The 27,894-nt window shown below is 57.4% G+C and overlaps 2 protein-coding genes across 3 annotated transcripts in view; both read left to right on the top strand.

Annotated features, from left to right (window-relative positions):
- The window catches only part of ARHGDIG (Rho GDP dissociation inhibitor gamma), a 33,715-nt gene extending 26,745 nt beyond the window's left edge, over positions 1-6,970 (top strand). For both annotated transcript variants that reach the window (XM_073362709.1, XM_073362710.2), the window contains exons 3-6: positions 4,291-4,374; positions 4,683-4,759; positions 5,319-5,382; positions 5,655-6,970. In XM_073362709.1, the coding sequence (XP_073218810.1) occupies positions 4,291-4,374; positions 4,683-4,759; positions 5,319-5,382; positions 5,655-5,854 (425 nt within the window). In that variant the 3' untranslated portion in view covers positions 5,855-6,970. The remainder of the gene's footprint in view (positions 1-4,290; positions 4,375-4,682; positions 4,760-5,318; positions 5,383-5,654) is intronic.
- Positions 6,971-10,007: 3,037 nt separating this feature from the next.
- PDIA2 (protein disulfide isomerase family A member 2) lies at positions 10,008-20,467 on the top strand. Its single transcript, XM_073361532.1, has 11 exons — positions 10,008-10,233; positions 12,308-12,514; positions 13,098-13,231; positions 13,798-13,935; positions 14,496-14,612; positions 16,108-16,233; positions 17,021-17,215; positions 18,020-18,140; positions 18,817-18,998; positions 19,853-19,945; positions 20,387-20,467. The coding sequence occupies exons 1-11, from the start codon at positions 10,008-10,010 to the stop codon at positions 20,465-20,467; spliced, it is 1,620 nt and encodes a 539-aa protein (XP_073217633.1).
- Positions 20,468-27,894: the final 7,427 nt, after the last annotated feature.

Here is a 27,894-nt window from a genome sequence, read left to right as displayed (position 1 = left end):
GATCCAGCCAGGGATCATCCCCTGAAGATCAGGGCTCCTTCTGCCTGCCCCACAGGGCAACCCACAGCCCCTGAGTTTAGTGCTGTGCTGGGGGGGGGGGGTGGAGGGTGCTCCTGGGCCCCCGCTAGGCCAGGAAGGGGATGTCTGCAATTCTAAAGACTCATCTGCTTGGGTAGGGAGCTGGCACTGCTGCTGTTGTGAGGGTCTTCTCACTGCCTTCAGGCCCGGTGGTGGGGATAGGAAGGGCCCGGGGTCTGGGGCACACAGGAGCTGCCCAGTTCCCTTGTTACAACAGTCAGCTGGTAAGAATGAGAATTAATAGACGGGGTCAGCCATACCTTGGCACAGATTTATTCAGTCTGTACAGCGCCTAGCACAGGGAACCCTGATCCTGACTGCAGCCCCACAGCACTGCCGCGTTCCCAACCCCAGCTGAATAATAATGGTGGCCATGGCAGAGCCAATCACTGTACAGAAGGTGAGGGATGCACACTAGAACACTCCTGCCAGCTGGTGCATTTCCCCTTGTTTGGGGCTTCCCTTTGTACCTGCATGGGCGCCATCAATTATGTGTGGGCACCCGCCCTCGTCTGACCTCAGCCCCACTGACTCGGAGTCTGATCCTTGGTATGGACCCCAGCCTGGAACCTAACTGAGAACTCCTCGGCTGCTCCCAGCTTTAGGTTTTCCCCTGCTCTGACCCTTAGTCCTGACTGCCTTTGGCAGGATCCTGACACCCGTATCTGTGCCCTGGGCATGATGCAACCTGGCTCTGCCTGCAGCCAGACATCTGGAGATGGCATGCAAATGAGGTAGTGCCCTAATCAGCATATCTGATGGCCAGGCACTTTGTCATTTGCACAGTATTCCTTTTGCCATTCCCTCCTGTGCTCTGCACCCCAGTGCCCCCCCTCTGGCTGGATTCTCCACATCGTCTCTGTGATGGGTTAACCCCCCCACCGGGGTGCCACCTAATGTACTGGGGTACCACTGAGCTCCCCTGTTCCACCAGCCTGGGCTTCCTTACACAGTCCTGCTGAGCCAGGTCCTCAAGCCTCCTCCAGCACACACACAGGTAGGGACACACCTATCTGCAGAGAGAGACAGACACTGAAATCAGCTCTGCATGGGAAGACTCAGCCAGGAAATTGCCCAGCACTCAAGTGCACACCCTCCCGGGGGTGCAAACCCCAACATTATATTGTCTTGCGCTGCACAGAGAACTATACAGTGTAAGCTCATGAAATTTGCCTCCTCCCTCAATGTGGAGGAAGATATGCACAGGTTTTTGCCCCCTTCCCCTCCCCCGTTTATGAATTCCACAAACTGGTTTTAGAGAAAACACAAACAAGTTTATTAACTACAAAAGATAGATTTTAAGTGATTATAAGGGGTTAGCAAATGGATCAATGCAGATTACCCAGCAAATAAAACAAAAACCACAATGTAAGCTTAATACACTAAAGAAACTGGTTACAAGTAGTAATTTCTATTCCTGAATGGTCTTTTAGGCATTTCTTTCACAGGCCAGACACCTTCTCCAGCCTGGGCTCAGCTTCCCCCCTGGCCCCCTTTGTCTTTGTTTTTTTTTATATGTTTTCCGCAGTCATCCTGGGTGGGGATTCAGTAAAGAATGAGCCCTGGTTAAGTCACTCCCGGGCCTTACATAGGTTTTACATAGGGTGGCAACCCTTTGTTTTCCAGTGTGGTTCCCCACCCACCAACCCAGTGGAAAAATACTGATATTCTATCATCTGGTACCAAGTGATGTGATCACATGACCTTGCAGTGCCAATGCAGCCATGAGTCAGAGGCATTTGTAGCATCCCAGGAAAGCTTCTCAGGAAGGTGGGAGATTAGCATCTTCAAAGACCTATTGTTCTTCCTAGTGGCCCATCCAGACTGATTGCATTCTGTCTGGTGGGCATTCCCCAGGTGTAAACTCCTTGTAATTGTTACATAGTCAATATTCCTAACTTCAGATACAGAAATAGTACATGCATACAAATAGCATAATCATATTCAGTAAATCAACCTTTCCAGTGATATCTCACATGATCCATCTTGCATAAAATACATTTTAGATATGCTATAATCATATTTTAACAATATTTCTCTGAAGACTATTGGGTGTAGCATCACAGTCTCCCTGACATTAGTGACACTGCCTAGGCCCTAGACCATGATGGCCAGCCTGGCTTGCACAGCACCTCTGTATCCATTGCACAGCCCAGTGCTCCACACACCTCCATGGCTGGCGGAGGGTTTGGGCCAAAATTCTAGGCAGCATCTCTAGGGTTAGCTCTAGAGTAGTCTTCCAGGGGCTCTGGCTGAGGCAGGCAGGGGCTGTGCAGCCTGTATCAGCCCTGGGAGAGGGAGCTGGTGCCCCCGCTGTGGGACGTGCCCTGAGCTGGCCAAGTATCCCATGGCTGAGTGTGACAGGGGCTGGGGCAGTGACTTGGCCACCTGCCTGGCCAAGTTGGCCTGGGGGTGGCGCGGCACTGGGCACTGCCAGCCCAGCACTGCAGCAGAATGGAGTTCGGTCCGTTTTGACGGAGCGCCCCAGGCTGCCAGGCTTGGCGTGTCCTGGGAAGGAGGCTGTCTGGGCCATCAGCAGGAGCTGCTGATGCAGGGCAGGTGCGTATCCAAATGTGCATGTTGTCGGGGGGCGGGCTAGGGCCTGGGCAACGAGCACACCAGGCCTGGGCATGAGGGCCTGCTCACCTGCCCTCCCTGGGCCTGCTCTCAGGAGCCCCTGCTGCAACAGGCTGGCCACCATGGGAAGGGGGAGGCTGGCTCCCCAAGGAGGGGCCGTTCCCAGTTAATCTCTCGCCTTTCCTCCTTCGCTACAGGCCTGGTTGAATTCTCCCGGCCCACATTACCATCCTCTTCTCGATTCCGTGGTGATGCTAACTGTGCCCCCTCCATGCTGTGCCAGCCTTGGGCTTGCTTTGTGCTCTTGGGCTTGGCGCCGTGGTAGCCTGACATGTTCTGCCTTGGTTGGTCAGAGAGCCCCGGGCTGGGAAGGGAGCCCCCACCTTCAGCAGGCTCTGCAGTGCCAGGGCTTCTGTAAGCCAGTTTACAAGATGGTCCTGCGGCTGCATTTCCCCTCCTGGCAGGGTTTGTGCCAGGCTCTGTGGCCTGGCAGGCAGGAGAGGTGTGATACCTCTGGGGTCTCTGTTTCCCCTCCACCTTCCCGCGTGAAAAACAGTTTCAGATTACAAGTAATGGAAGGGGTGGGGCGACAAATTCCGTGAATGAGATGGGGGCTGCGACTGGGAAAGTTTGGCAACCGCTGTTCTAGAGCAGCTTGCCCTGCAGCCAGCTAGGCGCTTGTGGCTCGCCTGTGGCTTAGTAACTCTTCATTCTAATGGAGCCTCCCTATGAATCCATAAGACAACACGGGCCTATCCCTTGGCTAGGCCAGGCTGCGCCGCTGAACAATCCCTTCTTCTAGCGGCCAGCTCTGCACAGCCCCCTCGCTGCAACCCCAGAGACCTGGGCAGCCTTGCCCACCACTAGGAAGCTGGCATTTCCTCTGCCCCGCAGTCAGAGGGGCTGGGCTACCCCTGAAGCAGCCGTTTAGCCGATGGTCCTCTAACCCTGCCTGTTTAAGGACCACCCCTGCCTGGCACTGGATGGGGCAGACAGCAGCTGCCCTTCTGGTCATGGGCCTGCCGGTCGTGGCTTGCAGTGCGGCCTGGCTGATCAGACACAAGGAGCACTACAGGAGGGTAGCTATGGCCTCTGAAGTCTGGGAAGGTGCTGGCCGCAGCTTAGTTTGAGCTTTCTGAGCAGAGGCTTGTGGCAGGGCAGCCCTTGTCCTGGGAAGGGGAGGTGGGCTCTAGTTCTTGGGGTTGTTGGCAGTCTTGCCCTCCCCAGGGAACAAGCTGGGCAGAGGCATAGGGGACTCTAGTGGAAGGTCCCTGGAATAGATGTGTTGGATTCATGTTGTTCATGACATTCACGATGATTGCTACAGATGGATTTGTTGTATTGGTTTATTCTAGTGATATGAATGATACCAGAGGCATGGGAGCTCCCCCATTTGGAATAGGGCAGGGGCCTGGTGAGCTACTGCAGGGCTCGGGGGGCGGGGGGCACAGCGGGCAGCAGCTGTAAGGGAAGCCTGGCCTGGAGTCAGGCAGTGGGACAGCTCTGTCTGCAAGAAGCTGCTAAAGCAAAAGGTTTGGATGGCAGAATAAGCAGTGTTCTCTTGGAAAAGCCAGAGGTGGGGGTCGGGTAACAGCCGTGCCCAGCTACCGACTCTGCCCCTCCTGCCATCTCTAGATCCCAGCGTGGCTAACGTCACCTTGACGAGACTGACTCTGCTGTGTGACCAGGCCCCAGGGCCCATCACCATGGACTTAACAGGTGAGCAGGGCCAGCCCAGCGCGCCCCCTGGCTGGAGCAAGGATGGGGGGAAGCAGCTTAACAACCCGGCAGCCACTTGCAGGCTAACCCCTGCTCCTTCGGGAGATCCTGCCCTCAGGGGAGTTATGGGGTGAATGGGGAGACAGGCCCCATTTGTCCTCAGTCCGTCCCTGCTCCTAGGTGTTGGAATCCCAAGGGGACGCTGTCCTGCTGTCTGTGCCCATGTGTCTGGGGAGGGGTGGGTTCTGGGCCCTGGCAGAAGGGGGCCAGGGACAGGCAGGCTGACGGCTCTCCTCTCGCCGGCGCAGGGGATCTGGAGGCGCTGAAGAGCCAGTCATTTGTGCTGAAGGAAGGGGTGGATTACAGAGTGAAGATCTCCTTCAAGGTGAGCTGATCCTGCAGCAGGCATTGTGGACCCCGGCTGGGCCTGGTGCACTCGCTTGCTGCATGTGGGTCAGTGAGCGCCGTCTCCTCTGGCAGAATGACCGGTCGTGACTGGCACTGCCTGGCACTTGGCCGCTGGCACTCTCTGGAACATGCCCTGCTGCCTGTGCCCCATGGTGAAGGCAGGTCGGTGCAGCCTGTGATGGTGGGAATTAGGAACTCTAGATGCCTGGTACAGTGACGCTGCTGGGTATGTGCCGCTGCACTGCGGACTGCATACCGCTCTCCTGCATGAGAGCCAGGCTGAGCTGGAGGCTCGCATGCTGGGTTGGGAAAAGGGGGGGCAGGGCAGCAAATGAGCAGGACCTGAGGGCAGTTAGAGCCCCTGTGTATCAGATGCCCCCCTGGTGAGAGCTCAGGGAGGGTCACTGACATCTGCCCTGCAGCTCTCCCCAGGCTGCTCTCCATGGGGTCTTCAGAGGGAGGTCTCCTCCTGCAGGCACAGGGAGCGAGGCCCTGGCAGGAGGTGTCCCCCTGACCCTGACCCCTCTGCCCTGCAGGTGAACAAGGAGATTGTCTGTGGCCTGAAATATTTGCATCACACCTACAGGAAAGGCTTGAAAGGTGAGTCTGCACCTCGGCCTGCCTGGTCTCCAGGTCTTGCCCGGGGCTCCTTGTGGGGTGGGAGGGGGAACCCAGCTGGTCATGTGGGGCTCGGCAGTCTGATATGGGGTGGGGGTACTCCTGGCGCTGGTCAAGCGCTCTAGTCCCACCCCTGGCCCCAAGTCACCACAGGCATTTGATGCTCCCCCTCACACATTGTTACCACCTAGTGCCTGACCCAGAGCATTCACCCCTTTTCATGCTGACGGCTCCCCCTCTCTCTCTCTGCCCAGTGGATAAAGACGTCTACATGATGGGCAGCTATGGGCCCCGTGCTGAGGAGTACGAGTTCCTGACCCCCCTGGACGAGGCCCCCAAGGGTGTGCTGGTGCGGGGTACCTACCACATCAAATCCTTCTTCACTGATGACGACAGAACGGACCATCTCTCCTGGGAGTGGCACCTCTGTATAAAGAAGGACTGGAAGGATTGAAGCCCTCCCCTCCTCCCCACCCTCCCCCATCCAGACTCTAACATGAATTAGGGGCAAACGAGCCTTACTGCAAACACAGCGGCTCTGGGGCCACTTCTCGGGCCTCGCCAAGTCAGGCAGCCGAACAGGGCACCATGCCCCCCCGCTCTAGTGCTTTTCTCCCCTCTGCAGCCGCGTCCCCCACCATAGTACATTACCCCAAACAGGTGTCTGTGTCAGTCCCTCCCCTGCCTACTCCCCGCTCTGCGCCTGTCCTTACTAGACTCTGCTGCTGCCCAGCGGGCCCCTCTTGGTGCTGAGCCCAGCTCCCCTCAGCGTGGCACAGGGCTCACTGTGCCCCCAGCTGCGGGTATTAGGGCCTCCTGCCACTTTCACAAGGTTCTTCCAGACAGCTGCTCCCAAAGATCATCCCCCGCTCCCCCTTGCCACGGGGAGGTCTCGTGTCTCAGCGTTAGCCTTGCATTGCTGGCCGGGTGCCTTGCATCAGCCTTGTGGTGCCCTGGGGGAGCTCCCTGAGTCTGTGCCATGCTGAGAAGCAGCCGGAGGGCTTACTGGCTTAGCCCAGCCCCCCCCAGTGATGGCTGTGTATGTGAAGTCCCCGTCTGTCTGCCTCTTGACATCCCGGCGGGAGCTCCTGTGCCACCCTCAGCCTGGAGCTCTGTGCTGCCCATTCTGGCCATGCCAGCTTGCCTCACTCCACTCATTGCAAGCTCTCCCCTTGCCACACAACCAGCCCCAGCCTCTAACGAAGCCCAGGGCCCTTTGTATTTGATTCACATGAAGGTGGGCTCACCCTTTGGGGATTGGACTCAGGGTTAGTTTTCATTACTGGGGGGTATTTTGAATACTTACTCTGTCCAGCATTTCCGCCGCTGGTGCTGTAGTGAGTGAATGGGTTGTAGCTCTGGGTGAGGGTGTCCCGGTTGTGTAAGGGGCTGTGACAGCTCACAACTCTGCGCCTGCTGGCCCCATGGCCCGTGCTCTGTGCTGGGCCAGCGTGGTCCTGAAGGGTGCCCCGAACGCGGCTGTACTTGCCCTTCCTCACCTGTCCCGCTGATACCCCTGGCTGTGCTCTTGGTCATTACCATTAAACGTAACCGCCCTCTCTTTGACTTATGCCCGTGTACGCCTGTGCTTTGTTCACTGTCACGGAGTCCCTGGGCGATGCTCTGGAACTGCTCCCCATGAAGCCAGTCAGGACTCTGGGACAGTCACCTTCCTGTGAGCAGCCTGTCTCCAGGGCACACAGCTCACACAGCTTCCACCTTCCTGGGTCTGACCTCGGAGCATTCGGCATCCTCTGCCCCTCCGTGCGCTTCCCACAGCGACTCCGCTCAGGCGGGGCTCCTGGGGAAGCCAGAGGGTCCTGCACCCCAACTTTGCAGTCAGGCATGACTCTCAGCCAGCCAGTAAAACAGAAGGTTTATTAGATGACAGGAACATGATCTAAAACAGAGATTGCAGGTGCAGAGAACCGGACCCCTCAGCTGGGTCCATTTTGGGGGACAGTGAACCAGACAACCACGTCTGCACTTCACTCCATGTCCCAGCCAGCCCCAAACTGAAACTCCCTCCAACCCCTCCTCCCCTGGGCTTTGTCCCTTTCCCGGGCCAGGAGGTCACTTGATTCCTTTGTTCTCCAACCCTTTAGCTCTCACCTCGCAGGGGGGAAGGGCCAGGCCATCAGTTATCAGGAAACAGGGTGTTGACCATTCTCTGTGTCCAGACCCCTGCACACACCTGCCCTCTAGGGCTCTGCAATGATCATACACCCTTATCCCACCACCTAGATACTTAAGAACTGCATGGGGGAAACTGAGGCACCCCCACATTATTCAGAGGAAACATTAAGAACAGTCCCACTTCAACACATTCACACACCAGCTGAGTGGATAGGGGCGCTGTTTATAACACAGAACACTGCCTCCCTTCCCCTTGGTTACCAGCGGTGAACAGGGGCATCTGTGCTGATGGTGCCAGGGAGTGCAAGGTTCACAGTCAGTCTATAGAGAAGGGCGTACGTGGCTCTGATCCCTGCCTCTGGGATGCCAAGGATGTGTCCTCAGGGTGGGGTCTGCTGGGGTTTGGTCTTCTGCCCGGCCGCTGGCCAAGTGTGTGTGGGTGCCAGCTGGCCCAAGCCACATTCCCAACTCCTGGGATTGGCTCTGCACCTGAGGCCAGGTTTATTGGCTTTATTGGCTTCCGCCCCTCTGCTACCACAACGTCCCACTGCTGCGTTTGCTTGTGTAGCGTGGCTGGGTCCTTCGCAGCGTCTCTGTCCCCCTTGTGCTCTCTCCTGTGTGTGTGTGTTGGGGGGACAGCCCCCACCCCTGAGTAGTCCGGGCCTCCTCACAACCTGCAAACTCAGGGCAGAGGAGGGCTGAGTTCCTCCAAGTGCCTGCACCCTGGCTGGTGCTTCCAAATACTCCAGGGGGGGGCCCTGCTCCAGGCTCCCCCCCAGAGTGCCATTTGCCCTTCAGGGCCCTGCAGCCCCTGGTCTGGGCTCCTACTCCTATGAACGCAACTGCTGAGTGGTGGTGCTCTGTGCCCGTCGGCTTCCCACGCTGCCCTGCGCACAGGGGCTGGGAGAGCAGCAGGATGAAGTCTAGTGCAGAGGAAGCCATGGCCGGGCTGTTCTGCAGGGGCCTAGTCCTGGCTGCCGAGCCTCTGACCACTGCCACTGATTGGCACATGACTTCTGTCCCTTCCTAGTGCCTGGCAGGGCTACCTGGGGGCATGCTGTTGGCCTCCGCACACACGGCTCCTGCTCCGGCTGGGGCAGGGCTGTGTGGCTAGTAGGAGTTGTGCTGTTGGGGGTCCCAGCGGGAGCGGCCCCTGCCGGGCTGAGAGGCGCGCTGCACTGAGTGGGCCCTGGTATTGCTCCAAGTTTCCCCGCAGGCTCCTTGCAGGGAGAGCCCCTCCAGGGACTGAAGGGAGGGGTTCCTGCTCTTCCCCCTACAAACATACTGGGGGCAGGGGGAGCTGGGCTCCCCACAGACTCACAGCGGGGCAGGGAGGGGCGAGCCGCTCTCTGTTAGTCACTCCCGGCTGTGCTGCAGCACCTCTCTTTGGTGCCAGCTGGCCCTTTGCCCCGGCTGTGGGCTCTGCTGCCGGTGGCTCCCCACTGCACCTGGTGCGGTCTCCCAGCAGCTCAGGGAGCCTGCTCACGTCCCTGCAGGGCCCCTGAATCGCACCGCAGGAGTAAACGGCTGGGAGCGTCACCCTGAGCCATCAGCCAGCTCCAGCTCCACTGCACCCTGGGCGCAGGCGCCACCTGCAACTGGCACCCCAGGACCTCTGCTGCCCAGAGCAACCCAGACACGTGGGCTTGGTGAGGCTGAATGTACCACCTACGCTCTCCTGTGAGGGTACCCGTCTGTCACCCCTGACAGCTGCCCATCCTGCTGTCACCCCCCGTCCTCCCTCCAGCAATGTACCCCCAGCTTAGGCCCTGCTCATTGCTACCATAGGTTAAAGCCCTCTGCCTGGGCCACAGCTGACACTATTGGGAAAGTCTCTTTGGCCAGGCCTGGGACACGGCTGCCCCTCTCCCCACCCAGGCCCAGGGCACTGCTGCCAGGCAAACAGTGCCATGTCTTGGAGCTGGCCGGGCAGCCAGCAATGCAGGGGGCATGGTACTGGGTTATGTGCGGTGCTATGCACATGGCTGGCAATGCCCTGCTCCTGTCCCCAGCCCAGGCAGGTTCCCTGGGAGCCAGCTGGACAAGGGCATGGCTGGCAGCTGCCCACCCTCCACTAACCCATTGTTGGGGCCGTTTCCTTGTGCTGGGGCTGGTGTGGGAGGCCTCAGAGCCCAGGCCCTAGGGGCCGGTGTGGTAGGAGCTGTGCCCAAGGGAGGGTGCTTGGGGAATCTACTGCCCAGCCCCAGGGCAAAGTGCAGGTCGCTGGCCTCCGCTATTCACAGTCCCCAGCCTGGGCCTGAGAACTGGGCTGGAAAACAGCTCTTGCAGCCACCTGCTTGTTCCTGGCTGCACACCTTATCTGAAGCCGATCAGCCAGTAACAAAGGGACACGAGCGCCATGGGCCAGGCGCCACCCGCTCCTCCGTGCCCTTATCTTCCCCCGTCGCCTCAAGAACACCTTCTCCTGCTGGTGGCTGGTGCGCTGCTCGCCTGCTCTCCGCGCTGTCACCATGGGCTACTCCAAGTCCCCGCTGCTCGTGGTCCTGCTGCTGTCGCTGGCCTGGCTGGCGCCCACCTGGGGAGAAGACAAGGACGCCCAGGTCGAGGAGGGGGTGGTGGAGGAGGAAGAGGATGTTGTCTCTGATGAGCTCCTGGAGGAAGAGGATGTCTTGGTTCTCCACCAGCACAACTTTGAGCGAGCCCTGCATGAGCACCGCCTGCTGCTGGTGGAGTTCTGTAAGTTGGGGGAAAGGGATGAGACACAGCTCAGGCCAGGCAGAGGGTATCAGCAGCAGCATGGGCCATATCCCCAGCCAGCTGCCCAGCTGGGCTCGCGGCAAACCCTGTGCGCTGCTGCTGAGTAGCCGTGGAGCCCTGGGTTCAGGGCCCCCAAGGATGCCTGCTCTATTCTGGGATTAGCCCTGTGCATGCCCTGCTGGTCACTGGCTCTCGGGAGCACTTGCTAAGGGGAAAGTGGTTGCAGCTGTCAGCGCAGGTGCTTGGCCCTGTCAGCTGCCAGTGGGACCCTGGGCATCTGTACTCTGAGCGCCAGGGAGAGCAAACAGTGGCTGCCCTGTGCTTGGCTGTCCTTCAGCGCAGAGCTCAGGTGGTGGCTTTCCCACGGGAAGGGTGTCCTGGCTTGAGCGAGGAGACACTGGCCGGTTAAACATTAATGTGCAGGCAAAGCTGGTCCCAAGGCCCAATGACTCCCTAGGGGCCACAGGAGCCGGGGGGCCAGAAGAGTGGTACAAGCAAAGCCACAGAGCCAGAGCTGTGATTAGACCCAGGCAAGCAACAGCCTGGGCGCAGAGCCTGCACTCCTCTCCCCTGCCCCTGGGCGCAGATCCTGCCAGGGGCTCCCCTGGGAACAGCTCCAAACACACACTCTCTGGGCACAGATCCGGATGTGTTGTCCCCTGGGCGCAGATCCCAACGTGCTCCCCCAGGACCTGGGTGCAGATCCTGCCATGTTCTTCCCTGGGCACAGATCCCGATGAGCTCTCTCCAGGGCCTGGGCGCAAAGGCAGCAGTGCTCTCCCCGGGGCCTGGATGCAGAGCTCTCGTCCCCACCATTTATTGCTGGCGGCTCTGCACCAGTCACTGCCTCAAGCAGCTCCACTGGCAGCTCCTTGCGCAAATGCGTGCGGGCTGGCAGGTTGTGCTTGCTCTGCAGGTGGGACTGTCTGCGGCTGTGCTCTGGCTGGACGCGGGCATTGCCCACAAGGCCTAGCTTCAGAGCCAGAGGCCGGGAAGTGGCCTGCATGGCCTGGCTCACAGTGTGGCACGGCACTCCCAAGCATGGCTCCATGGGCGACCCAGCCGGACAGGGTCCCAGCGTACTGGCTGTGTGTGAAGGGGCCAGGGCAGCCCAGCTGGGCCCTGCTGCCTCTGGGGCCAGGCCCAGGCTGCTCTTTAGGCCAAGCAATTGGAGGTGGGGGAGGGGGGTCACCTTTGCTGGGAGTCTGTGACCCCCCACAGGGAAGCCTCATAGCACTGAGGGGCCTGTCCCGAGTCACGGAACAGGTGCGGTGAATGGGCCCAGCTGCAGAGTGTCCCCAGGCCTTGCTGTGAACTGGGGCCAGAGCAGGGCCATGGGGGAAGGAGGGGACGTGTGGTGCCAGGCTGAGTCTCTCCATGGAAAGGAGCCGAAGCACCCCAGGGCGGGGCAGAGGCAAGGGAGCCTTGGAGGCGCAGTCATGTCCCTCACCTCACAGCGTGGCTGACAGCAGGAAGGACCAGCCAACACATCACCCAATGACATGGGATCCCCCTGGCAGCCCTGCCGAGCAGCACCGTCCCGCCCTCTTGGGTAGCATAGGGGGCCAGCAGAGAGGGCAGAGCACCTGGGAATGAGAGGCAGGACTGGGTGGGTTTGTGCTTCCAGGCCCTGAAGCAGGCTGCGTAGCCCCGACTCTGCCCCGGGGGAACCCAGCCCTCCAGGGGGCTGTCAGATGGGTACTGCCCTCCCGGCAGAGCCAACAACAACCAGTAGCCAACTAGGGGTGACAGCTGGGCCAGGCTGGGCAAACCCAGGCTGTGCTAGGGGCGAGTCTGTGCGAAGCCCCCTGCCCCACGCTGGGTGCTCATGCCATCCCTCTTCCAGCCCCCAGCAGGCCCCAGGCTGTGACAGTGACCCCTGCTGGACTCTGTCCTGATCTCCCCAAGATTGGGTGGGGCAGCAGAGCATGAGGTGGTGGAGTCCCCAGGAGGATTTCATATGAGGTGGGCCAGGGTAGGATGCTGGGAGCTGCTCTAGGCAGAGCTGCGGGGGGGGGGGGTCTCATCCACTCAGCCTTCCCCTTTCTCGCAGATGCCCCCTGGTGCGGGCACTGCCAGGCCTTGGCCCCTGAGTTCACGCGTGCCGCTGGCATCCTGAAGAATGACTCCATGGGCCTGCGGCTGGCCAAGGTGGATGCGACGGAGGAGGTGGACCTGAGCGCCGAGTTCGGCGTTACAGGGTACCCGGTGCTGAAGCTCTTCCGAGACGGGAATCGCACACACCCCATAGACTTCACAGGTACAGCCTGATACTGCCCTGGGGGGGGTCCCTGCTCTGAAGCATGGTGGGGCTGGGACGGGATCCTCACCCAGTACAGCCTTGGGGTGTGGGGCAGTGGTGTGGAGAAGGGGTTGTGGGTTTGCAGTGCAGGGGAGGGGTTGTGTGGAGCAGTGGATCAAGGTGTGTGGGAGGGGTTGTGGAGTTGGGTGCAGGGGAGGGACCACGGGGGGCTTCAGTGTGGGGGTGCAGGGGAGAGGCTGTGCGGGAGGGGATGGGTTTGCAATGTGTGTGTGTGTGAGTATAGGTTTGCAGTGCGGGGGAGGGGGTGTGTTGGGGCTGTAGATAAGAGTGCAGGGGAGGGACTGTATGGGTGTGTGGTGCAGAGGAGGGGCTGGGTGTGTGTATTTGCAGGGCAGGGGGGGCTGTGGGGAGGGCTGTGGGCCAGGGTTCAGGGGGGACTGTGGCTGTGTGGTGCAGAGGAGGGCTGCAGCGAGGCGTTTGCAGTGTAGGGGGCGGCTGTGGGTTGCAGTGCGGGAAGGGCTGTGTGCCATGGTGCGGGGGGGCGCCTCAGGCAGGTGACGTGCGGTGGTGCTGTGCGCAGGGCAGCGGGACGCCGAGGGCATCGTGCGGTGGATGCGGCGGAAGGCTGGCCCCAGCGCAGAGCTGTTGCAGGATGAGGCCAGTGCCCAGAAGTTCATCACATCCCAGGACGTCATCGTTGTCGGGTTCTTCAAGGTGCGGGGCCTGGAGGGCAGGAGCGGAGGACATGGGGCCTGGCAGAGCTGCCGGGTGTGGAGCTGGGGCAGCCTGGGTTCAGCATGCCCCTGAGCTGGGTGGGGCGGTGGCTGCCCAGGGTGTCTAGGTGGGGACTTTCCCCACTGGCTGGCAGGGCCACTGCCCACAGCACAATGTCCCCCTGCCCTGGAGGCCCTGAGCTTGGCCAGGAGGTGCCATGATCCAATGCCAGCCCTGTGTGTATGCTGTGGGAGGGCCCTCCAGCAACTCCCCCCCAGTACTCACCTCTCAAAGGAGTGAGCACCTCCCCTTCCCTGGTGCCCCAGTAGTGCCACAGGCCAGCCCTGCACACTCAGCCCAGTCCCACCCCCTGCCTGCTGGGGAGCAGCTCATGGGCGAGGGGCCAGGGCACTGTCCCCATGGCGCCAGCATCATGGCATTGTGGCTGTGGGAGCCATGTTAAATGGAGGGTGCTCTTCACCAGTGGGCTGCCAGGGAGCTGGTCTGGGTGGGCAGCCCAGTGCCCCTCCCCCCAGACCAGCTCAGGGCCTCCGGGGTGTTCGCAGGACCTGCAGAGCAAGGCTGCGCAGGGCTTTTATGAAGTTGCCAGTGATACTGTGGACGTGACCTTTGGGGTCTCCAACAGGACAGAGCTCTTCCAGAAATACAGCGTCACCCCCGACACCGTCTGCCTCTTCAAGAAGGTGAGAGGTGGTGGGGCAGGGTACCTGGCACTGGTCCTACTCCAGCTACAGCCCAGCAGGGACATGGGGATTCATGGAAGATAGGTCCATCAATGGCTATTAGCCAGGATGGGCAGGGATGGTGTCCCTAGCCTCTCTTTGCCAGGAGCTGGGAATGGGCGACGGGATGGATCACTTGATGATTACCTGTTCTCTTCATTCCCTCTGGGGCACCTGGCATTGGCCACTGTTGGAAGACAGGATACTGGGCTAGATGGACCTTTGGTCTGACCCAGTAGGGCCGTTCTTCTGGGCCACCCAGAGATGGACCACCCAGAGATGGGCATGAGCACTAGCCCCAGCAGGTGACAAGGCGGGTACGTTGGGATGGGAAAGGCCTGGTAGGAGGGGCTAATGTAATGGCCAGGGCAGGGCATTTTCCCAAGACTGTTGCCCCAGCAGGACATGGCCCCATGGGGTGCCCTGCTAGTGCAGGGGCAGCCTGGGGCCCTGCCCAGCCTCTCCCACCTTTAGCGCCATGCTCTTGGTGTGTGTCACGGCCCCACCTTGGTTTGTTGCAGTTTGATGAAAAGCGGGTGGATTTCCCTCTGGATGCGGAGCTGGGCCTGAACAAGGAGGAGCTCTCCCGCTTCATTGTCCTGCACAGCCTGGAGCTGGTGATGGAGTTCACCAGTCAGGTGAGACACCCCCCCCCCCCCCCCCAATGAGAACAGCCCCAGAGAGACCCAGCAGGCTGTATCCCAGAGGGCTTTACACGGACAGTGCACTGCAGGGCAGGGCTGGTGGAGGGATTACAGCCCTCTGATGTGTGTGAGCAGGGCTGGCCTAGGGCACATTGCTCTCTGAACAGTGGGGGAGGGTGGGGGTGTTTGTGTATGCGTGGGGGGGATTATAGCTGGGGAACAGGGCTGGCTCTAGGCACCAGCAAACCAAGCACGTGCTTGGGGGTGGCACGTTTTCAGGTGCGGCATCCTGGCCATTTTTTTTTGCTTGGGGTGGCAAAAGCCTAGAGCCAGCCCTGGCAGCAGCAGTGTGTCCTGCGCGGTGGGTGCCCTGGGGCTGCTGCGGTTCGCATTGGGGACCAGCGCCCGCACCTTGTGGCTGGGCAGGGTGGGCTCCGAGGGCGGGACACTTGGGCTGGGGGCTGCCCCGCGGGGCGCACAGAGCCGCCTGCAGGTGCCGCAGGGCGGCCGCCCCCCAGTGCCACAGCCGGGGCTGGGCGAAACAGCCCGAGCCACCCAGGGGCTGCAGCAGGGCGGCCAGGAGCAGCAGCAGCCATGGGGCCATAGCGGGGACCGGTTCCCAGGGCACTGTCATGTGGAGCCCGCATCCCGCTCTCTGGGGCTCCGCTCCCTCTGGGCCTACCCTGCCCCGGCTCCTCAGCCCCCGCCGGGGTGGTCCCCCCGGCTCTGCCCTCCCCAGTCCCGGCCTGTCCTGGGGGCGGGAGCCCCGGCTGGAGGGACCCTGGGCTGAGGCACGGCCTGGGAGCCTGGCTGCTTACCCCAACCCTGCCAGTGCCGGACCGGCTGGAGGTGAGGGGGGAGTGGGCGGAGTCAGCACTGGTCAGGGGGAGCCCAGGGTTGGGGGCGGCAGGGGGTGCGGGTGGGGGGAGAGCCCAGTGCTGGGGCAGCAGGGGGTGCGGATGGGGGAAGGCATTGGGGGGGGTGAGAGCCCAGGGCTGGGGTGGCAGGAGGGTGCGGGGGGGATCCCAGGGCTGGGGTGGGGGGAACCAAACATTTTTTTGCTTGGGGCGGCAAAAAAACCTAGAGCCGGCCCTGACTGGGTAGGGCTGGCCTAGGGCACATGGCGTGCTGCACAGCCGGATGTGGAGGGGAATCACAGCTGGGGTGTGTGGTGGGAAAGGAGGGGCTCACATCTAGGGGTTTCTGTGTGGATTGCAGCCAGGGCACTGGGCAGGGCTGGCATAGGGCACACTGCTCACTGCTCAGCCGGGATGGGGGTGTGTGTGTGTGTGGATTGCGGGACACTGGCATGGGCAGACAAACACTCATGGAGAGTGTCTAGACAACTAGGCCTTTCCCGCCAGCCCTTCCCAGGACCCTGGGGCTGCAGCTGTTGCCCTGGGTCTGTGCGGTAGTTGCTGCAGGAGCATGTGTGTGGGGACCCTTCCCACCCGCTCCACTGGCCAGCAAACCCTCTTTCTCTCCCTAGAACTCACCAAAGATATTTGGGGCAAAAATCCTCAACCATCTGCTGCTGTTTATTAACAAGACCCTGGAGCCCCACCTGGAGATCCTGGGCAGCTTCCGGGCTGCCGCACCCCTGTTCAGGGGCCAGGTAACCAGCTAGTCATGTCCCTGGCAGTGGGGCGTTGACCCTATGAGCTGCAGCCTCTGAGCCCAGCATGCCCCACTCACCTGGCCTGGCCAGGCCAGGCAGGCTGCTCCCAGCTGGCAGGTCTCTTGCCAGGGCTGTGGGACACCAACACGTGGCTGGCATCACATGCATGCACTGTGGGCTAGCCTGGCTGGGCGTGTGGTCGAGTTCCTTAAGCCTGAGAGCCTCATCCCAGCCCTGGCGTCCGCTGTCTCGCAGCCCCAGCACTGGGAATGGGAGTGGCTCGTTTTCTGGGCCAGGCTGGCTCAGGAGGGGCCCTATGCCTTGCAGAGGCTGGAGCACTGGCTCCTATCCTGGCCCAGAGTGGCCAAGAGGGGGAGTGAGGGTGTCAGGGAAAGGACAGGCTCAGATGCGCACAGTCCCAGCACAGGCTCTGTGGGGCAGTGAGGAGGCTTGGGGGGGTCCCTCAGTCCCAGCGCAGGCACTGGGGGCAGTGAGGGGCCCTTCGGGGGGCTCCTAGTCCCAGCCTAGGCTCTGTGGCGCAGCGAGGGGGTGTGTGGGAGCTCTCGCTCCCAGCACGGGGCTGTGGGAGAGCATGGGGGGGGGGGTCTCTCAGTCCCAGCACAGGCACTGGGGAGCAGTGAGGGAGCCTGGTGGGGACTGTCAGTCCCAGGGCTGGGGAGGGCCCGATCGGGCTGGTCTGGGTGGGGGCTCAGTCCCAGGGCTGGGGAGGCCATGGTCGGGCTGGTCTGGGGTGCGGCTGCCCTACGTCTGTGCCCCACTGTAGGTTCTCTTCGTGCTAATCGACGTGAATGGGGAAGGCGCCCAAGTGCTGCAGTACTTTGGCCTCAAGAGCCATGAGGCCCCCACCCTGCGCTTCATCAACACTGAGACCAATAAGAAGTACCGCATGGCCACAGATGAATTCACCACCCAGGCCGTGGGCTCTTTTGCCCAGGCCGTGCTTGATGGCAAGATCCAGGTGCGCACAGCAGCCATGCCCAGGGCTCAGGCCCAGCCCACCCCTCCTGACAGCAGGAAGGGGAGCACTGCCATTTGTGGGGGTTGGGAGAGCTGAAGGCCACGTGCCACCACCAGATTAAGTGAGGGCAACCTGGGGGCCCTGGCCACATTCCTCCTGTGCCCCCAACCTGCTGCCATCCCAGCCCTAGCTCCTTTAATGCAGAGCACTTCCCAGCTGCTGTGTAGTGCCCACTGAGATATAGCCACCTCTGGGGGGAGAGGGGCACCTGAGCAGGGGAGAAGATTGGGGGAAGACTGCACCCCGTCCCCTACAGAGAGTCCTTGCTGGGCTCTCACCCAGCCCTGCAGAGCAGATCTTGGTTTCCCAGCCAGCAAATACCAGGGGACTCCCCTGACTTCCCAGAGGAGGACGAGAGCTGAGTTGCCCATGCCAAGATCTGAATCTTTGGCTCCAGGGGGTTGGTTCTTAGACCCCCCTTGAGCGATGCAGCTGGATCAATCAAAAGGACCCTTCTTGACCATTCATGCAGACGTTCCCCTTTATGTGAAGTTTGCACAGAAATGCTCAGCCTGGAGGGCAGCGAGCGGTGTCTACTGTATTAGGCATGCTGAGCGCCCCCCCCTCTGAGTGCCGCGTGAGCGCTGCAGGGCCAGGTGCGGGGAACTGGGTGTGAGGCCTGTGCAAGCCCGTGTGGCTCACACACACCCACGGCCCAGACGTTTGCAGCTGTAGCATCTCTTCGCAGCACTCTCCGGAATTGAGTTACCAAACAGCCCACACAGCCTCTCCCTCTCTCCGCAGCCCCATCTCATGAGCGAGGAGGTCCCCGAGGACTGGGATAAGCATCCAGTTAAAGTCCTCGTGGGCAAGAACTTTGAGCAAGTGGCTTACGACGAGACCAAGAATGTTTTTGTGAAGTTCTGTAAGTATCAGCAAGAGCGAGTCTGAGCCTCCCCTGCCCCCAGGCCTGCCTGATGCCCTCGGCCAGGGCCCGGTGCAGACACAAGCACCAACTCCGTATGCCACCAGACAAAGCTGTACTGGCAAGAGACTGCCTAGACATGGGAGCTGGAGGATCCGGGCAACTCAGTCCAGCTCCTCAGGGCAGAGAGGACATTCCTAGCGTGTGTCAAGGGTAGAGCTCACTGTCTCAGGTGACCTTCTCTTCCCTGGGGAGGCGATTCCCTGTCTGCGCCGTCTCACCTCCAGGGAAATCCCCTCGTCCCGGGGGGAAGGGGAGTGGCACCTGGCAGGTGTTTGCAGAGTGTGTCCCACCCTGCCCTGGCCAACCTCCCTTACTCAGGCCATCCAGCTCCTTTGTTGGTCTCCTCCAAGCCCTTCTGTCCCTGAGGAGCCATGACCCCACGCACTGAGAGAAATCATTTGAAGCACCTGGGTCACTCCCAAGCATCTACAGCATTGCTGTGTGTGGTGGGCAAAGACTCCAGCTGGTCCAGCCAGATTGTGCTGTGTGCCTCTGCCCTGCTGACTTTGCCAGTTTCCTGGCCCGGTTGCTGGAGCTGCTTTCCCAGCCCCAGTGCTCTGCCCCCAGGATGCTCCCTGCAGAGCAGACAAGCAACCCCTCTCTGTCATGACAGATGCCCCCTGGTGCACACATTGCAAGGAGATGGCACCTGTCTGGGAGGAGCTGGGTGAGAAGTATAAAGATCATGAGAACATCATCATCGCCAAGCTGGATGCAACAGCCAATGAAATCATGAATCTCACCATCCATGGCTACCCTACGCTGCACTATTTCCCTGCTGGGCCAGACAGGAAGGTAGGTTGTCTGGATGGGATGGGAAGGGCCCACTGGGATGGGGGTGCAGGAGGTGGGTCACTCCTGGACCTGTGCTGGGTGACAGCAAGGACCCATTCTAGGGTCTCATCTGGATACCGCATGCAGCACTGGTCCCCCGACTCACACAGGATATGGCCGAGCTCAAGGGGTGCAGAGAAGGGCGATGAGAAGGATCAGAGGCTGGAGAAAGTGAGGAGCAATTGAAATGACTGGGATTGTTCCCTTAGAGAGAGGGTGGATAAGAGGGGACAGAGTAACAGACTATCAGATACTGACTGCTCTAGATATGGTAGATTGGGAGCGTCTGGGCTCCCTGTCTCGTAACACAAGAAGAAAGAGACAATCAATGATCCCAGAAGGGAACAAATCCAACAGTGATCAAAGGAAATATTCTTTCACACAACACAGCCTGTGGAACTCACTGCCACAAGATGCTATTGAGGCCAAGAGCTCTGTAGGATTCCAACAGGGCCTGGGTGTTTCTCTGGGTAATGGGACCCTCCAGGGTTATAAGAAGACAGACTAAAATAATAGTGCTTTGGCAGAGCTCCAACCCCTCCTGCTTCTGGGCAGGAGCCACTCGCCGATGGGGTCAGGAGGAGACTTTCCTGGGCTGGGCTAGCCCCAAATTCTCTGCTGGGGGTTCTTGCACTTCTCAGGAGAAGCTGGTGCTGGCAATGTCAGAGGCAGGAGATTGGGCTGGCCCAGGCCAAGCATGGAGGGTGGTGGGTAGAGGCAGGCTAGGCTGCCTGCAGGGAGGTCCTAGGAGTTCAGCCTGCAAAGAGACAACCCTGCAACATCAGTGTCTCATGTTTCTCCTTTGCCTGCACCAGATGATTGAGTACAAGAGTGCCAGAGACCTGGAGACCTTCTCCAAGTTCCTGGAGAACGGTGGGACGCTGCCTGCGGAGGACACGCAGCCTGTGGTTAGTAGAGTCTCAGGGCTCCACCCTGCCACCCCTTGAAGCTGGAAGCCTGCTGACTCAGGCTGTTGCTTTAGCAAGGAGGCCACTTGGACCAACCCAACCCACCAACCTTCCGTTAGCCCGTCAGCCTGCAGCAGCCGGCTCCGCCCAGCCCCAGTGACTCTCCCACCATGGAAAGAGATGTGTCCCTCATGTCCCTCCCACATGGTCCCTTACACCCTTTCCCCATGGGGCAGAGGGCTGGGTCCCTCGTACCCCTCCCCCACCGGGGAGATCAGGGTCCCTCACACCCTCTCCCCCACGGTTTCTCATGCCCTTCCCCACTTTGGAGCAAGCTATGTCTCTCCTGCCCCTCTCCATGGGGTCCTGGCCTTGCCTCTGATGCATGCTGGGCCTGCTGGGGGCAGTGGCTTCTATGGTAACCACCCTGCTGTTCCCCAGGTTCCTGAGAGCCCAGAGGAGCCCAAGGACACAAATGGGACACGCCCGGCAGATGCCCCTGAAAGCAGAGACGAGTTATGAGACCCGCCCTGCACCTACCCCTGGGACCCCTGAGAGCGGGCACCTGGGGCATGGACTGACCCTGCACTGGGCTGGCCTGGCCTCTCAGGCCCTGCCTCAGGCAGCAGCTGCTCTCCAAACTGTGGCAAGGCCTATGGCGGGTGCGGCCTGGCACCTCCTCCTTTTGCAGAGCAGCCCCAGCCAGGAACAGGGCCATCCTCCATGCCCCCTACATGCTCCAGCCTCCACCCCATCCTGCAGCACTGATGGCCAAGAAGCCAGGCCCAGCATGCCAAGGGTCGCCCACAGCTCCCTCAGGCAGTGACACCAACACCAAACACCTGTGCCCCAAAATCGTGAGATTGGCATAAACGTCATGAGACCTGACAACCAGCTGTGGTGGTTCTTTGTCTCCGCTGCCGGGTGCAGGTGTGGGGTCCCAGCCCTGCAGCCAGGAGGGTAGCACTGGATGGTGCTATTGAAAGCTGAGGCCTATGGCATCACCTGCCTCCTGGAGCTGGGGCTTGAAGAACCCCTCAGATACCATGAACCTCCTGATGAATCTCAAGCAAGGGCAACAGCAGGGGTTGGGCGAGTGGGGGATGGGCACGTGGCAGAACCAGGAACATGAAAACCTGTGTGAGTCTCCAGCTTCAACCCCAGCTGCATACTTTCCCAGCACATCTCCCACAGGGGAAGAAAATGGGACAATGCATGGATGGCACGCTGGCACTGTGAGAAATGTGTCTGCTGTCCCGTGGCCCACAGGGCCTTCCTCAGCCCTACAGCAGGGAGGGCCCCTGGGCTAAGGGTGGGCCTCCATCAGCTGCAGTAAGATTGGGGCTTATCCCCCTGTAGCCTGCAGCATGAGCTCTCGCCTGGGTACCATGCTGGTCTCCCAGCAGGTCCCCACAGCCCCATGAGTCGGACCCCCAAAAATCATGAGATTTTTTTTAAAAGATCCTAGTGTGTGTTTTAGGTCAGTCTCTTGCTGTTTGAACCCCTGCCCCGCTGCCCGTTTGCAGGGCATGCGCGTGTGACATTAGTGTTACCCATTCTCCCAATGTGCTGGATACGGTGATTTTGGCCCCTGCAGCAGGAGCTCTCACCCCCACATCTACCCCTCTCCTGCCCAGCAATGAATGCTGTCCCCCAGACCCTCATCAGTTCTGTCCCCACCCAACCCCCCCTCAATTCAGCCCCCTCCTCAGTTCAGTTCCCCAGCCCCCATCACCACCCCAACAGTTCAGCCCCCGCTACCCTATCGACCCCCACCACCCTCAGTTCATCTTCCCACCCATCTACTCAGAACCCACCATCCGCACAGCCCTCACCCTCCTCACGTCAGTCCCCCGGCCATAGTTCAGCCCTCCCAGCCTCACCTCTGCTCCTCTTAGGGTTCTTCACCCTCCGCAGGCCTGGGGGGGGGCTGCAGTGGGGTCCCCTGCCCACATCCCATGCTAGCAGTGGATCAGCCACCCGGGGCTGAGAGCACGAGTCCCGCCACGCTCAAGGCTGGCGGCGGGACCCCATCTCCCAGGGCTTACAGCGATTTCTAAGTAAAATTAAGCCTCACTCAACCTCGGCATAGAACTCCCAGGTGGCAGGATTTTTTTTTCCAGCGGCAGCCAGCATGGCCTTTCTGTTCATGTTCCCAGGTGCTGTAACCACATATGCCCTCCGCCCCGTCCTCAAGGGACTCCAGGGCCAGTTAATGTAAAGTTGCCCAGCTGTTTCTCTAGCCCCAAGCCCTCCTTCTCCCTCCATGGAGGCAGGGCCCTTGCAGCCCAGCTCAGTAGTGCAAGCAGGGGGCCTGGTGGGGGGCAGGCCCTGCAGGAGGAGCTGAGCTGGGGCAGGCAGCTGATTTGCCCAAGGGCTTGGCATCTAGCTGAGGGGGAGCCCAAGGGTCAGTGGAGCATGGGGAGTCAGAAAGGCGGGCAAAAGTCAAGGGAGGGCTCAGGCTGGAGGGAGTCGGTGGGGAGGGGAGATCAGGAGCCCCATATTATCTGAACAGCAGCCATGGTTCCTGTCCATGTGCTATGGGAAGAACCCCCAGCCCCAGGTGGGCCATGAGATCACAGGGACAGCGCCAGACCAGTGCCCAGCACCACCACAGCAAAGCCCAGAGAGATGCTGCCAGGAGGTCAAGCCCAGGCTGGGGGATGCGGAATGGGCTGAGCCAGCCCTGGGGAGGCACAATTGGCTTGAAGACACTCCCAGAATATGTGCTTCTCAGCCCGGGGCAGCGAGGAGGCTGAACCCCATGGCAAGGCATAGCCCTTTGGCACAAGGCTGGGGGGGCAGTGGGTGTAGAGCCAAGGAGCAGCGAGAGGTGTGCAGCTCTCATGGATTCTTCAGGCCTCTGCTTCCAGCTCCCCACGTAGCCATGTCCTCCTGCACAGGCTGCCTGATGCGGTCCACAGTGCAGGCCCTGCCCTCTCAGGGGCCCCTAAGCCCAGCTGAGCTATACCCTTCCTTGCGGAGCCCTGAGAAGAGCTGGTCTGGGCTCTTAGAACATAAGAACAGCCATACTGGTCCATCTAGTCCTGTATCCTGTCTTCCAAAAGTGGCCAGTCCCAGATGCTTCAAAAGGAATGCACAGAACAGAGCAATTATTAAGTAATCCAGCCCCTGTCCTCCAGTCCCAGCTTCTGGCAGTCAGATGCTAGGACCACCCAGAGCATGGGGTTGCATCCCTGGCCATGCTGGCTAATAGCCACTGATGGATCACCATGAATTTATCTATTTCTTTTCTGAACTCAGTTATACTTTTGGCCTTCACAGCATCCCCTGGCAACAAGTTCCACAGGTTCACTGCGTGTTGTGTGAAGATGGACTTCCTTTTGTTTTAATTTGTTTCTTAATTTCATTGGGTGACCCCTGGTTCTTGTCTTATGTGAAGGAGCAAATAACACTTCCTTATTCACTTTCTCCACCCCAGTCATGATTTTATAGACCTCTATCATAGCCCCTTCTCTTAGTTATCTCTTTTCCAAGCTGAACAGTACCAAAGCTTTTTAATCTCTCATACGGAAGCTGTTCCATACCCCTAATCACTTTTGTTGCCCTTCTCTGTACCTTTTCCATTTCTAATATCTGTTTGGAGCTGGGGCAACCAGAACTGCATGTAGTATTCAAGGTGTAGACGTACCATGGATTTCAATAGTGGCATTATGATATTTACTGTCTTACCTATCCCTTTCTTTATGGTTTCTAACATTCTGTTTGCTTTTTTGACTGCTGCTGCACGTTGAGTGGATGTTTTCAGAGAACTATGCACAGTGATGCCAAGATCTCTTTCCTGAGTGGTAAAAGCTAATTTAGACCCCATCATTTTGTATGTATATTTGGGATTATGTTTTCCAATGTGCATTAGCTTTGCATTTATCAACATTGAATTTCATCTGCCATTTTGTTGCCCAGTCACCCAATTTTGCAAGATCCTTTTGTAACTCTTCGCAGTGTGCTTTGAACTTAACTATTGAGTAATTTTGTATCATCTGCAAACTTGGCCACCTCACTGTTTACCCCTTTTCCCAGATCATTTATGAATATGTTGAACAGGACTGGGCCTAGACCTGTGGCAGACACCACTATTTACCTCTCTTCATTCTGAAAACTGACCATTTGTTCATAGACTCATAGACTTTAAGGTTAGAAGGGACCGTCATGATCATCTCATCTGACCTCCTGCATATTTCTATTACAACACAGAATACAAAGTGTACAGTGCTCACTTTATGTTATTTTTTTATTACAAATATTTGCACTGTAAAAATAATAAAAGAAATAATATTTTTCAATTCACCTCCTACAAGTACTGTAGTGCAATCTCTTTATCATGAAAGTGTAACTTACAAATGTAGATTTTTTTTGTTACATAACTACACTCAAAAACAAAACAGTGTAAAACTTTAGAGCCTACAAGTCTACTCAGTCCTACTTCTTGTTCAGCCAATTGCTAAGACAAACAAGTTTGTTTACATTTACGGGAGATACTGCTGACTGCTTCTTATTTACAATATCACCTGAAAATGAGAACAGGCATTTGCATGGCCCTTTTGTAGCTGGCATTGCAAGGTATTTATGTGCCAGATATGCTAAACATTCATTTGCCCCTTCATGTTTCGGCCACCATTCCAGAGGACATGCTTCCATGCTCATGAAGCTTATTAAAAAAATAATGCATTAATTAAATTTGTAACTGAACTCCTTGGGGGAGAATTTTATGTCTCCTGTTCTGTTTTATCTGCATGCTGCCATATATTTCATGTTCTAGCAGTCTCAGATGATGACCCAGCACATGTTCGTTTTAAGAACACTTTCACAGCAGATTTGACAAAATGCAAAGATACCAATGTGAGATTTCTAAAGATAGCTACAGCACTCGACCCAAGATTTAAGAATCTGAAGTGCCTTCCAAAATCTGAGAGGGACAAGAGGTGGAGAATGCTTTTAGATGTCTTAAAAGAGCAACACTCCAATGCGGAAACTACAGAACAAGAACCAGCAAAAAAAGAAAATTAACCTTTTGCTGGTGGCATCTGACTCAGATGATGAAAATTAACATGTGTCGATCCGCACTGCTTTGGATCATTATCTAGTAGAACCCATCATCAGCATGGATGCAAGTATTGTTGAAGCATGAAGGGACATATGAATCTTTAGCGCATCTGGCACGTAAATATCTTGCGATGCCGGCTACAACAGTGCCATGCAAACGCCTGTTCTCACTTTCAGGTGACATTGTAAACAAGATGTGGGCAGTGTTATCTCCTGCAAATTGTAACTACACTTGTTTGTCTGAGCGATTGGCTGAAGTAGGACTGAGTGGACTTGTAGGTTCTAAAGTTTTACATTGTTTTATTTTTGAATTCAGTTATTTTTTGCACATAATTCCACATTTGTAAGTTCAACTTTCATGATAAAGAGATTGCACTATAGTACTTATATGAGGTGAATTGAAAAATAAGATTTCTTTTTTTTACAGTGCAAATATTTGTAACAAATAAATACAAAGTGAGCACTGTACACTTTGTATTCTGTATTGTAATTGAAAGCAATATATTTTAAAATGTAGAAAACATCAAAAAATATTTAAATAAATGGTATTCTATTATTGTTTAACAGTGCGATTAATCACAATTAATTTTTTTAATCACTTGAGAACCCTAGTTTCAACCAATTTGCCTGATACTGAAGTTAGGCTTACTGGCCTGTAATTGCCGGGATCACCTCTAAAGCCTTTTTAATAAATGTACATCACATTAGCTATCCTCCAGTCATCTGGTACAGAGGCTGTTTTAAACGATAAGATACATACCAGAGTTAGTAGTTCTGCAAATTCATATCGGAGTTCCTCCAGAACTCTTGGGTGAATACCATCTTGTCCTGGTAACTTATTATTCTTTAATTTATCAATTTGTTCCAAAACCTCCTCTATTGACACCTCAATCTGGGACAGGTCCTCAGATTTGTCACCTAAAAAGAATGGCTCAGGTGTAGGAATCTCCCTCACAGACTCCGTAGTGAAGCCTGATGCAAAGAATTCATTTAGTTTCTCCCACAACAGTCTTGTCTTCCTTGAGTGCTCCTTTAGCACCTTGATGGTCCATTGGCCCAACTGCTTCTGATATACTTAAAGAATTTTTTTGCCATTAGTTTTTGTGTCTTTTGCTAGTTGCTCTTCATATTCTTTTTTGGCCTGTCTAACTATACTTGATTTGCTAGAGTTTATGCTCCTTTCTGTTTTCCTCAGTAGGATTTGACTTCCAATTTTTAAAGGATGCTTTTTTGCCTCTAATTGCCTCATCTACTCTGCTGTTTAGCCATAGTGGCATTTTTTGGTCCTTTTATTATTCTTTTTAATTTGGGGCATACATTTAATTTGAGCCTCTATTATGGTGTTTTTAAAAAGTTTCCATGCAGCTTGCTGGGATTTCACTCTTGTGACTGTTCCTTTTTCATTTCCATTTCCATTTAATTAGCCTCCTCATTTTTGTGTAGTTCCCCTTCTTGAAATTAAATACTCCTATGGTGGGTTTTTCTGGTATATGGTCCCCCCTCATTTCCCCCCCGAAGGACGTTAAATTTAATTACATTATCGTCACTATTACTGAGTGGTTCAGCTATAGGCACCTCTTGGACCAGATCCTGTGCCCCACTGAGGACTTAAACAAGACCTGCCTCTTCCCTGGTAGGTGCCAGGACTATCTGCTCCAAGAAGCAGTCATTAATGGTGTCTAGAAATTTTCTCTCTGAATCCTGTCCTGAGGTGACACCTCAGTATGGGGATAGGTGAAATCCCCCATTACTGAGTTTTCTGCATTTATAGCTGAGCCTAACAGTCCAACACGTGACTGAAACTCCTTCCATCTTATCCCACAAATCAACATGGGCACCAGAAGCCCTTGCAGTGACCAGGCTCCCTTTGGAGGAGCCTGGGGCCTTGGGGAGAGATCAGATTCCCAGTGCAGAGAAAGAGCACTTGCCGCTCTGAGCACTAGATGGGGCTCTGTTTCCAGAAACACAAGTAGGCAGTCAAGAGGCTGTGGCTAGTGCTTTGTGAGACAGCTTGCAGGGTGGAGAAGGGTTACAAGGAGCCCCCCAGTTCTGCCAGGATTAAGAGGAATTTCTCACCTGTGCGGGGTGCCCTCATTGCTCGCCCCCTCACGCCAGCATGCTCCATGACTCAATCCTTTCTGGGCTGCTTAGGTCTCTCCTGCCACCCCAAGCACCCTCAGGGATCACAGTCCCTCAGAGAGGAGCGGCCTTTGCTTCAACAGATGTTCTAAAGCCAGCAGGAGTTCAGGTGGAAGTGTCCCAGGGAAGGAGCACGAGTGCCTTCAGACCGCAGGGATGGAGCCACCAACTCAGCCAGGCCACTGGCTTCAGTCTCTGTGACAAGCACCAGCTTCAATCATGGTTCACAAGAGGCCATAAGTGCTGCAGCTTTCACCCGCAGAGCCGCGCATCCCACCCCAGACCGGCCTATTCAGTGACCAGCTCAGGGAACAAAGCAGCTGACTCCAGCCCAGCTCCCAGACCTGCTCCTAAGTACACACATGGGCTCTGTGCACTGAGCGGAGTGCCAGCCCGGTAAGTGCCTCGCAGCACGGCTCTAGAACCAACCAGACTCCAGGCTCAGCTATCACCTGGAAGGGGTAGGTGGGTCCCCGCCATCTCCCCAGTTAGCAACCTCCCGGCAGTGTGGTCCAAAAGCCCACGCCTGGAAGCCCAGGGATGCTGCTGCTCAGTCTGCAGTGCTCTGAATAGACTGAGAATGTTCCCTCTCCAATGGCCCATCCTTCCTAACCATTTCCCAAAGGGGGCAGAGCCTGGCACAGGCTGTGCCCAAGGACTTCAGCCCAGAGCTTGTCCTCAAGGCATGGTCCCCGGCACGATGCTTGCTAAGGAGTCATCTTAGTGGGATGGAGGGAAACGGATGG

This window comes from Lepidochelys kempii, chromosome 10 (assembly GCF_965140285.1).
Source record: "Lepidochelys kempii isolate rLepKem1 chromosome 10, rLepKem1.hap1, whole genome shotgun sequence".
NCBI classification, from domain to species: domain Eukaryota; kingdom Metazoa; phylum Chordata; order Testudines; family Cheloniidae; genus Lepidochelys; species Lepidochelys kempii.
The sequence above is the reverse complement of the archived record's forward strand: the minus strand, read 5'-3'. Positions and strand labels throughout refer to the sequence as shown.